This window comes from Gavialis gangeticus, unplaced genomic scaffold (genome assembly GCF_001723915.1).
Source record: "Gavialis gangeticus isolate Ggan-Ray unplaced genomic scaffold, GavGan_comp1, whole genome shotgun sequence".
Taxonomy (NCBI): domain Eukaryota; kingdom Metazoa; phylum Chordata; order Crocodylia; family Gavialidae; genus Gavialis; species Gavialis gangeticus.
In genome coordinates, this window is record NW_017729031.1 from 60,754,310 (window position 1) to 60,766,139 (window position 11,830).

Genomic DNA, 11,830 nt, shown 5'->3' on the forward strand with positions numbered 1-11,830 from the left:
ATCTTCCTTTGCACACAAATGCCCCTCCCCCTGCCCCACCTTGGGAGAAAAGTGTTGTACGATAAAGATAATGCCCCAGACAGACAATAAAATGTTATGTCCCACTCTGCAGAAACACTGAGCTACTAGCAAATCCTCCCTTCCCTCCACACACATTTCTAGGAAAATGTGTCAACACAAGGCAAAATACCCAGAAATACCAAAATGCTTCAAACACATGCAATAAAACACATACACTAAGGCAGAGATAAAATACTTTGCAATATCCTTTCCCTTTAAGAACAGAAAATAATATACATACTGGACCTCCCCATCCAAATGCACACGCCTAGCAAGAAAGGCTTCAAATTCCAGTGAAGTATCCCTGGCAAAACCATTATATACAAAACAAAATCTCTCTTCCTCACCCCAAGGAAGAACTCACACACAGTAAAAGCCCCACAGCTGTAGGTAAAGTCTTGTCTATACTTCAGCAAAGGAAGGTTTGAAGGACCAAGAGAACATTTTATTCTGTCTGGGCTGAGTTCTGTACCCATCTATTATGCAACTACTACTGAAAGGAAATACTACCTTAGATAACAGCCTTCATGGCTCTGTAACTCAGGAGGCCTGCTAAGATGAATTTAGATTGCATAGCCCATTTTTGGTAAGCACTTCAGACTCGCACTGCATGGCAGGCACAGTCAATATGTCATTATCATTGCAAACCCAAGAAAAAGAATTTAGAAGCGTCTTTTTATTCGAAAGTTATCATGATTTTCAAGCAATAGTTGTCAGCTACTAAAGAAAAGGCAATCATTTCCCTATCAGTTTACACAGTTAATATATTATTCAGTATACTGGATTAGATGACATAACTGAAGGAAGTTGGGAGAGTTCTTGAACAATACACTGGAAGCTGGCTTGTTAAGCCATTATTGATTCTCTTCTCCAAGTAAAACATACCTAGCTTTACAACAAAGTTTAACATTAGGTTTAGCCTCAGGCTAATTAATTTACAATATCATTACAAAAGGTTTTAACATGGGTATGAGATCTGGAAATTGCAGGTGATACAGCGCTTTTTTATTACTACTACCATAATATGTTTGCTGCTGCTACCAAAAATTTTGTTAAGCAGGTTGATGATGGAGGGAGATTAATTCCTGTTCCTAGTCTCAGTGAAGCTGACAAATACCAGCCTCTGAGCCTTGTTATTAAGAAGAGAACGTGTTTTCTTTCAAAAAAATCTAAATTTGCTTCAACGCCTTTCACCTTAAAAGACATTCTTCAGGGAGAGAAAGAAATTTCTTCAGGTACGTTTTCTGTCCTTCTTTAAATCCTATAAAATAATATTTTGCAGTAAATGTAGAACTATAGTAATATGTGGAAATCATAAATAACATGAAGCGGTATTAGTATACTTTTCAGACAATTACCTTAATGAGTTATGTAATACACTCATGGAATAGAGGAGTAAATTATAAACATTGTTGGACTTTAATAAAAAGTTAAAGCTGCACTTCTATGATTACTAGGTGTCTAAAGGAAGGCACCACAGTCAGCTCAATGAAATGGACTAAATATCTGAAGTTTCCAAAAACAAGTTTAAAAATCCACTTAATGTATTAATAAAGTGTAATTCAACCTTATGTTTGTTTACAAAGTATGACTACAGAAGAGTCCTCATAAATACAGTAATATATCTTGCCTATGACTTACTTAAAGTTCCATTATTTCTTATAGACATTATAAATACACATATTCAGTAGTATTTACTAGGGACAAAAAATACTAGCCTCAATCCTATAGTTGGTTTATACGAATGAACGCTTGTATTGCCTCAGTTAACAGAGCTCAGCATGGGGCCAAGAACTTACCAATACTGATCTGATTAAATACTTTTTATATAAGATATTATAAAATTATAATTTCTTTTTATTCATTTTCCTGTTTCATTAATTTTACACAGACATTTAAGAAGTGTAATTGCTTCTAGATATAAAGTTTAATAAGTCTTAAGGAGACACTGTCATAGCACGTATACATTTCGACTATAGTGCCTATATTTTCCCTCATAGAGCCACATAACTAACAGCTATCTATAGTGTTGCTTTATATTCTAAAATAAAAAAGTGAAATCAATTTTAGAAACTTAGCATTAATAAACAACCTAGTAAGACAAACCAATGAAGTCACATGCAGGAGGGAACATCTATAGGAAAAAAATATATTTCAGGATTACAAGGAAACTTGACAGAAAAAATAAGTGTTAAATCCTTATACTGATGAGTAATATATTCATCAGTACACTGATAAATCCTTATACCAATGAGAAAGTCAGTTGGATTATTTGAGTTAAAGTTGCAAAAGACTTGTAAACCTTTGAAAAAATTGAGAATACTTGGATACTCTTTAAAGTAAGGGTGAGGTGTCATGAAGAGAATTTATTTTGATTTATATTAAGAATTTTAAAATTTGTTTTCTAATTTTGTGTGACAAAGATGTATTTTTGATGACAGATATATGTACTGATGACCGATAAGTATAGGTACAATCCATTTAGCCTTATGAGAACATGTATAAAACATTTTATTGAAAATTTAACTGGAAGATTTGATCTCAATAACCTTAAAATGTCACTCTATCCAGTAGACTACAAGGTTTTAATTAACAGATATATAGATTTAACCCAAGACCCTCAAAGGCTTTTAGATGCCTCACTCATATCTCTCATTTCAGATTCTGGGTCTTAGGCATAATATTTTGATCTTTAGTAGGTTCTTGTTTTTCCAGTCAGTCTAACAGAAAAAATACCTTATATATAACTAGGAAAATATTACTTAAAATATTATTGGGGATAGAAAATAAAGGAAATTCCCTACTTTATTGCAAGATCCATGTTTATGCAAAATTTCAAGAAAGTTAGATTTGGTTTGCCTTATGGTTTGCTACTTTTTCAAAAATGGATCAAGTGGATTCTAACTTCTATCAAGTGATAAGGGCCAGGAAGCACATATGGTATGTTACCATCAGTTCTTTGTATTACAAATTCACCTCTATTGCTGCTACTGAAAAATTCAGAACTTATTAAAATAAATTTTACTTTGGATAGTATTACATGGGACTTCACAGCAACTAAGATAGTTTTTTCTCATTGTAATTTTTGCACTATCATGAGCCTCCATGAAAAACACTATGAGGAGGGCAACAAGTTCTGTAGATATGGCACTAGGTTAAGTGTCTAGAGACTAGGTTTTGTTTTTTGGGTTAGACATTGACATATCATATGAATTTGAACAAGTCACTTCCTTTGTGCTTAAGGTTCTCCCTTTACAAATGCAGATAAGACATTATCCTCAATTTATAAAGTGCTCTTATATTTATGGATGAAAAATAGATGATAATATAATCATGGGCAACTGGTGCCTCCTGAGTCAGGAGGGCACTTGTCCACACAGAAGCCAGTAAGTGACAGGGAGGGGATCCCCGTGTGGCCGATTGTGCTGACCGGGGGAAGGTGTCCCCGCAGCCAATTATGCTGACCTGGAAGTGCCAGGGGCATGCCCAGAAATGCCAGGGGCACTTCTCCTGGCACCCCCACTCCCTGGCTGGCACTCTTGGGGTGTGGGGCAGCACTCCCACCTGCCCCCACACCCGTCACCTAAGCGGAAAATGCTCACTTTCAGGGGGTGCACCAGTGGTCTCAGGGGGTACATGTGCACCACCTACATGTCGCCACTGAATATAATCATTATGATTAGCTTCCTCTATTTGTTTGTATTTCATTACAAAGGAATGAATGCCAGTACTTGGTATTGTGAGAGTGATGCAACCTGTTCTTTCATTTAATATTTTTTGGTAAAACTAATGACAATTATGTCAAACTCCCTTATATTACTGACATAATTATCAGCCATTTGATGGCTGAATATTTGGATATTATTGTGTTTATAACCTGGGGATTTCTACTTTATCATATTGTACCTGAACATGAGAGTGTTTTCCAAAACAGAAAATATCCTCTTTTCCTCAGGTGTTTCATCCTATCAGTTGTTAAACTATGAGGACAAATCAGATCTTTCTCTGAATGGTAAACGAGGAAATCAGATAATGAATGATGTCGGGGTCAATATTGATGGATCAGATTCTGTTGCAGTTAAAGCTTCATTTGGCATAGTGACCAAACATGAGGTTGAAGTACCAACATTGCTTAAAGAACTTACTACTAGGTTAGTACTACATTTTTATATACTTAGCCTATCTGACTCTATAATTAGATTATAGGAAATTTCATTGCAGTCTTGTTTCATATTCCATTAATATAATATTGTGCTTTTTATTGAATAAGTCAAAGAATAAAATTCACTATCAAATCCTTAATAAATGCTTGGATTATAAGGTCAGAAGGGACCACTATGATCAGCAGTTCTAACCATCTACATAGCACAAATGGTGGGACTTTCCTGAATTGATCCCTGTTTGAATTAATATATATCTTTAAGCAAATATCCAATATTGATTTTAAAATGTCCAGTGATCAAGAATCCAGCACAAACACTGGTAATTTAATCCATTTAGTATCACTGTTAAACATTAGCACTTTATTTTGAACAGACTTGTACAGCTTCTGATTCTAGTCAGAAGCTATACAAGTTTCTGGGTCTTGTTATATTTCTATTTGTTAGATCAGCCATATGCTACCAAAGATCATTTCTCTATGTAGATATTTATGGAATGTAATCAAATCTCTCCCTTAACCTTCACTTTGATAAGCTAAATACATTAACTCCTTCAGCATTTTTCTATAAAGAATGTTTCTAATCATTCTTAAGGTTCTTCTCTGAATCCCCTCCAATTTTTCATCGTCCTTAGTTGTGGATGCTGGAACTGACTGCACTGTTCATAAAACTGGGGCACAAGTGCCAAACACAGTAGTAATATAACCTCTCTGCTCTCAGTTTATATTCCTCTGTTTATACAGCCAAGGCTTGAATTAACTCTTTTGGCCATAGCTTCCCACTGGAAGCTCATGGTCAACTGATTATCCACCTTGAAAGTTGTCTTTCTAGAATTACTGCTTTCCAGGATGGAGTCCTTGCATCCTGTAAGTATGGCTTGCATTCTTGTTCCTAGAGATGTGACTTGACCATGTGGCCATAGTAAAATGGAAATGGTTTGCATGACCTACTTTCCCAAGCAATTTAGATCCCTCAGTATCAGTGGTTTGTCCTCCTCAGTATTTACTGCTCCTTGAATTTATGAACATTTAATCAATAATTATTTTTTCCAGTTTTGTAATACAAGTTTAAAAACCTTTGGGCTAATAACCAAATCTTGCAAGACTCTCTAGAAACATATGTATTTGAGAATCATTTCTTGTTTATACTTCTGTTTTGAGATCTATCTGTTAGGCAGTTTTTACTAATTTAATATGTACCATATTTATTTTGCATAATTTTAGTTTCATAATAAAAATGCTGTGTGGTATCAGATCAAATACCTTTCAGAAGCCTTAGTATACTGTATTAATAATATTTTCATTACCAATCAAGCATGTAATCTGGTCAAAACAGTTATCATATTAGATCTGTTTTTCATAAACTCATGTTGATTGATATTAATTACAATACTCTTCAATTCTTTATTAAGAATCCTATATCAGGAGTTTCATTATTTTGCCCATGGTTAAGGTCAAAGTAACAGGTGTACAACTCCTTGAGTTATTTGTTTTAGCCATTTTTTTTAGTATTGACATACTTGCTATCTTTCTTCCATCTCAATTGAAAATTCCTAGTCTTCCAAGACTTACTGAAAATCAACACTCATATTCCAGAGACCTCCTCACTTAGCATTTTTCAACTGTACAGTGCAAGTTATCCAGATCTGCTGGTTTATAATGTCTGATTTTATTAGATGTTGTTTAATTTGCTAATTATGTATGGATTCTTTCTGTTTATTTTAGAAAAATTAACTTTGATCATTGCCTCGTCCGTCAGGCAAGACAAAGTAGGAAGGAAGTTCTGTGTGTGGTAATGGAAAGTATTAGAACAACACGGCAATGCTCATTATCTGTCCATGCTGGAATGCGTGGGGAAACAATGAGGGTAAATATGTTTGACAGATGTCTCTCACTAAAGAGAAAATAGTAGAATTCTTTTTGTAGTTGTTTGTTGCCAGATTTTTACTGAGTTTACATTGGTGTAAACCCAGAGCAATTTTAATAGAAGTCATTGGAGTTGCATTGACGTAAATGATATGGTCCTCTGTTTCTTCTGGGTTGTTTGGTTTTTTTTGTGTGGAGTGTAGAGTAATTACTACAACACTTTTAGGATCTTTGAGTGTCATCCTGACCTTAGGAAGAGCAAAACTCCCATTAACTTTAATGCTGTCAGGATTTTAGCTCTGTTCATTTAGTATTGGCTTTGTACCACAATTATATCATCTGTATAAAAATATGAATGCAAAATCTTCAATTAGAAAACATGCTTTCAAGTCAGATTCTGTATGAGAGAAGAGGACAGATCACTAAAAATGAAAGGAAGGGAGCAGACATGATGGTGGTGGTGGTGCTGGCAAGGGCCATGGTGATCTGTTCTGAGTTGTTGGAACTATTTGCTCCCAACCCATCTACACTGCTAATAGTTCATTTCTGATGCACCTGAGTGTGAGTGAGTGGGTAGGGCTTATTTTGTCAGTATTGGACTCAGGATATGGAAGGAAGCCATACAGACATAGCCTCAGTTAAGTCTAATGAAATCTGATATTTGTCCCAGAAATATTCCTTAGAAATTACTGGTAGCCATTCATAATGAACACAGTAAGTCACCTTTACTTGCGTAGTCCCCATTGCTGGTTAATTAGGCCTGAATATAAATGTAAATACAATTTCTCATTAAAAGGGAGCCTACTATAATGCTATAGATCAGCAAATACAGTCTGTAACACTATAATCAACAAAAAGCAAAGCAAATTCACTAAGAAAGATGGCATATTTGGGCTCAAGATCAGCACAGCTGAGTTTGAGAGTTTGGGGAGTAGGAACCACAGTGCTGGGGTCCTATTAAGGGATAAAAATTAGAGTTGGAGAAGAGGTGGAGTTGCAAGAATGGGGATTTAGAAGTAGGTGGTGTATTACTGTCTTTCTGGAGAAAGGAGGTGGGAAATACCACAGCTTTGCATTTGAAAAAACAGGTTATCAGAAGCCAGCCCTGGGATCATTTTTAAATGGTAGGTTGTTTCCACACATCTCTATGCTCTTGTAAATGTTAAACCTCTTCTGAAAACTTAAAAAAGCTATTTTTGAATGCCAAAGGAAGGTGAAAGTACCCCCATTGTGTCTGTATGCTGGGAGCAGAGCTGAGCTGATACAGCCCAGCCCTTCTCCTAGCACTATTTTCAGAAAGGGAGGGGGTGAAGGAAGTAGGGGGAGCTAATTTTGAGGGCTGCCCAGCTGGTGTTGGAGGATGGGACGGGTGGATTGGAGCCCCCTTGAGTTGGGGAGCTCCAATCCACTTATCTAGCACAGGTTGAGGAAACTCTAGAAGGGACCTCCCTCCTTTCCTTCTTCCCCTCCCTCCCTCCCTAAAAAGCACCAAAGTTTGGGGGGTGGCAGCGGGGAGCTAGAGGAAGATGCTTTAGAGACGTAGTCTCTCTCCTTGGATCAGCTCCAAATTGGAGCACAATCCCTCACCCTCCTGACCTAACAGCTAATGTCTGTGGGGTCAGGAGGATCTGTCTAACTCATGGCAGTTTACAGAAAGTGCCTGTAAACTGCCATGAATTAGACTGAGGAGTTGAATATTTTGGATTGCTCATCCCAATCAAAATGAACCAATAATCCTGCAAGATTTGATCATCACTAATGTTTATGGATCAGGCACAAAACCTATGTTTCTATGCCCAGATTGGAAATTAGCTTGTTTTCTCTTCATCAGACAGTAGTGAAGTGTAGAACAGAAAGGATTCCATTAGTATGCTGATCAGCATTGATAAAATTTCTTTAGAGACTGAACTTGATTTTGTTTCAAAAAAGTTTCTACTGCTGAATTTTTTTAATATAGTTGTAATGTAATCTCAGTTTAAAATATATTTATTTTAATATATTTCTTTTTTTAATCACAGTTTCACATTATCGAAGACAATTATAAAGTACGGGACAAAGCTATTGTTTTTCCAGCACACACAACCATTGCATTTAGTGTATTTGAACTTTATATTCACTTGGATGGTAATTTTGGTAAGTGGCCTGTCTTTTAATTATTACTATTAGCTATAGATGTTAGACTTTCAAACAGTTCTTGCTCTGAGAGTTGGCATACCCAACCCTCAATCTCACAGATGTTTATGCACATGGTGATTGACTTCATAAGGCCTAGCTCTAATAATTTTTTTTTCTAAAATACGTGCAAAAAGTATTGGAGTTTGATTTATTTTGTAAAGGATGTCACAAAATTAACTAAGATGTGCATTTTATACATAAGCTTAAAAATATTAAAACAATATTTTAATGGTTACATACAGAAGATACTTCTGTATGTCAACATATAATTTTTCAGGTTTGTCTAGGTATCTCAGGGTCATCTGACCCACTTCTTTATAAAAGAACATGGTGCCCGCCCCCCCCAAAACAAAACAAAACAAAACAAAACAAAACAAAACAAAACAAAACAAAACTTCTGAACAAACAACAGTTTTCCAGCCTGGGACTTTCATTTTAATTAGCACCAAAACAATTAAAAATAGTCTCATGAATCACGGTTATGTATAAGACAGGATAGGTTGGGGCAACAATTGTTGTTTGAGGCAGATGATTCAAAATTGTAACAAAATAAACAAAACAATTACTCAAACAAATAAAGAAAATTAATGCACATATCTACAACTTTCCATCTATAGAAAAGTTAAAATGTGTGTTTCCTTTATTTTCCAGTGCTCCATACCTCAGCCTAGGACTATAGTTAGGTGGGAACTTTTCTGTCAATCAAGATACTTTGAAAACAACCCCCAATTCAGTTTAAGGGCTTGTTCCTGTGCCTAGTAAAGTCAGTTGCAAAACTTCAGTTCATTTCATATTTTCAGGCATAGGTTTTTAAGGCCAGATCCACAAAGGTATTTTTAAACTTAACTCCTAATGATTTGGATTTCTAAATACCTTTTTAAATCAGAGCATTAGCGAGCACATTTTGTTTAGACTGTCTTTAAAACATGAAATAAAAGAGAAGAGAAACTCACTGAGGTAATGTTTATTTCTGTACGTTTATGTACTACTATTCACTTGTTACAGAAGTTCTTTGCAGTACCTTAGATATAAATTCTGTAAACAGAAGCCCTCTAAATTTTGAAGTTCATTGATTCAGATTTATGCGGCATGTTTGTATTTCTGTCACAACTTTAAGTACATTCAAAACTAGGTATAATTATTGAATTAAAATTTAAAAGAAGTAATGCAACCAGTACAGTACTATTGGATATTCATTTTGGTATCATGTACAATGTAAATCTCAGTTTTGGAATGCCTATCAACTTGATTTGTAACTGTACATAAATGTACTAGCACTGATTATTTTTTTTGCTAAAATGATCACCAGTCAACAATGTTGATTTATAATATATATAATATATATATATATATATAATATATGTTATATAATATATGTATAATATACATTATATATATTTATATATTTAATCTTAAGAATCTTGTTAGCTTTATAATACCTGTTGTAAAGTAAAAAAGATTTTGTACTGTGTTTTGAAATAGAATAATTTTGAATTTCATCTTTCCAAAAAGTCTTTTTTTTTATATACAGAATTTTGTGTCACTCCAGTTTCCAAAGGAGGATTTGAAAAAGAGCAGTCTGGATCATTTTCAATGAGCAAATTAAGGAGTAATCTGTTCCGTCGAAGTATGATGTTTTTGTTCAAGTTCACTAATTAATATATTAAGTGCATGTTTTTGGGTTTGGGTTGGGGGGGTTGGCTTAGTGTGCGAGTTCAAGAACTCAAAATATCTAAGCAAAAAATAATTTAAACTTAAAATATGCACTGAGATAAAAGTCTATTAAAATAATTGCAAAAATCTTAAGATATAAATTGAAACAATTTGGTTTAAAATAATTATACCTTTAAGAAACATTAGTAATATTATCATGAAAACCTTCATTAAGTATTTATATATATATCTGTCTCTCTCTCTCTCTCTCTCTCTATATATATATATATAAAAACATAAATATTATACAATGACAACATTTTAGTTTGTTAACCTATTTATATTTTTACAACTTACAGACAGTATTGTTATCAAATCTCCAAGGATGATATGTAAAATGAGCTTGTAAATATAAACTATTTATCAATTAAATATATTAAAACATGTTTTGGAAGAAGCAATCCTGAATTGATAAGGAAATGTCGTATCCATGGTTGTAGATTTTCTCTCTCCAACTATATGAAACCAAAATTTTAGCAAACAGTACAGTTGATACAGTTAAAGACTTCACATTCTCCATCCTAAGTAGTTAGATTTACTTCAGTACTATCCAGTCCAGGCAGTCCTCAACTTATGGCGTTTCGACTTATGGCGATTCCTACTTGCAGCGCTCCACCATTTACACTCATATTATTAGTTTGGGCGCTGCATCTTCCCACTTACGACTCTACAGGGATATTTACAATGAGAAAAAGAGGGCAGCAAAACAAACAACCCTGGATCAGTTTCTCAAAGTGGCCCCAAGTCTCCCTATAAATCTTCCCCAAAGAAGCCCTTCTGAATTCCGTGACCCTGATGAAGGTGTTCCTTCACCTTCTGGTTAAATAAAATTCTGTGTGATTAGTTACTGTATTGTCCTGTTTAATCAATTTATATACAGTACACTTTAGAAAGCTTTGTACTACATAGTGTATATCATTTACAGTTGATTATATAGTTGATTTAAATATGGTGTTTATGGTCATTTCTATAAAAAGTTGGGCATCAGACCCTTGGTCAGGAACATAACCCCCTGTTAGAACATTGTTTCTATGGGAAAATCAGATTCGACTTGCATTGTTTCAACTTCCAGCACCTTTTCCCAGGAACGTAACCTGCTGTAAGTGCGAGGACTGCCTGTAAGTATAAATGAGGTCACTTGGAATGCTGCCATTTGCTGAAGTGACTAGAGGACCAGGCCACATTTTTCCAATTCTAAGTATGGGGGAACCCACAAATGCAAGGGTAAATGTAAATATGGTGGTGCAGTAAATAACTGTTTCTAATGGTGGCCTTTGCAGAGGTGGCTTTATTGTCTCCTCTTTGATCACAGGGGTTTCTTGGGGGCAAACTAAATGTAGTGCAAATTAAAAAGGCCTCAGTGCTGCTCTGATCAGCTGTGGGAAATAGCAGCCTCTAAGGTGTAGTGATCACCGGGTTCATTAAATACAGGCATACATGAATGAGAACAAAAAAATAAGTTTTCTTTGTGGAGCAGTAGAGAAGGCTCTCTAGTCTTTTAGTCTAACTAGTTTAACTGAAGGACCATCTCCCAATTCCCAACCTCTGTAATCTAAGTAAGGGAGTGTATCTCCCAAACTTTTGTAAGAAATTATACTTTGCAAGAGTGTGATTTCAACAGTAATAAAATTAGCCTCCTGCAGGTCATACCTCAGGAATTTCTGATAGGAAAAGTAACTGATGACAAAAGAGATGCATAGGAATGTCAAATGTGAGCTGATAATGGAAAGCCATTTACTTTGTTGACAATGGTTTCTCAAATGTGGTTTCATAGTCCAGTTATTTCATGGTGTGGCATAGACAGTTCGTAACATGCAGACAAGTCATTGGTATTTTTGTGTGCATTCTTTTTCAGAT

At 35.0% G+C, this 11,830-nt stretch overlaps 1 protein-coding gene across 1 annotated transcript in view; it reads left to right on the forward strand.

Annotated features, from left to right (window-relative positions):
- The first annotated feature begins 449 nt into the window (after positions 1-449).
- Positions 450-11,830, forward strand: part of DFNB59 (deafness, autosomal recessive 59) — an 18,003-nt gene continuing 6,622 nt past the window's right edge. The window contains exons 1-5 of the mRNA XM_019523024.1: positions 450-1,295; positions 4,016-4,211; positions 5,945-6,086; positions 8,104-8,218; positions 9,792-9,887. Of these exons, the coding sequence (XP_019378569.1) occupies positions 1,085-1,295; positions 4,016-4,211; positions 5,945-6,086; positions 8,104-8,218; positions 9,792-9,887 (760 nt within the window). The 5' untranslated portion in view covers positions 450-1,084. The remainder of the gene's footprint in view (positions 1,296-4,015; positions 4,212-5,944; positions 6,087-8,103; positions 8,219-9,791; positions 9,888-11,830) is intronic.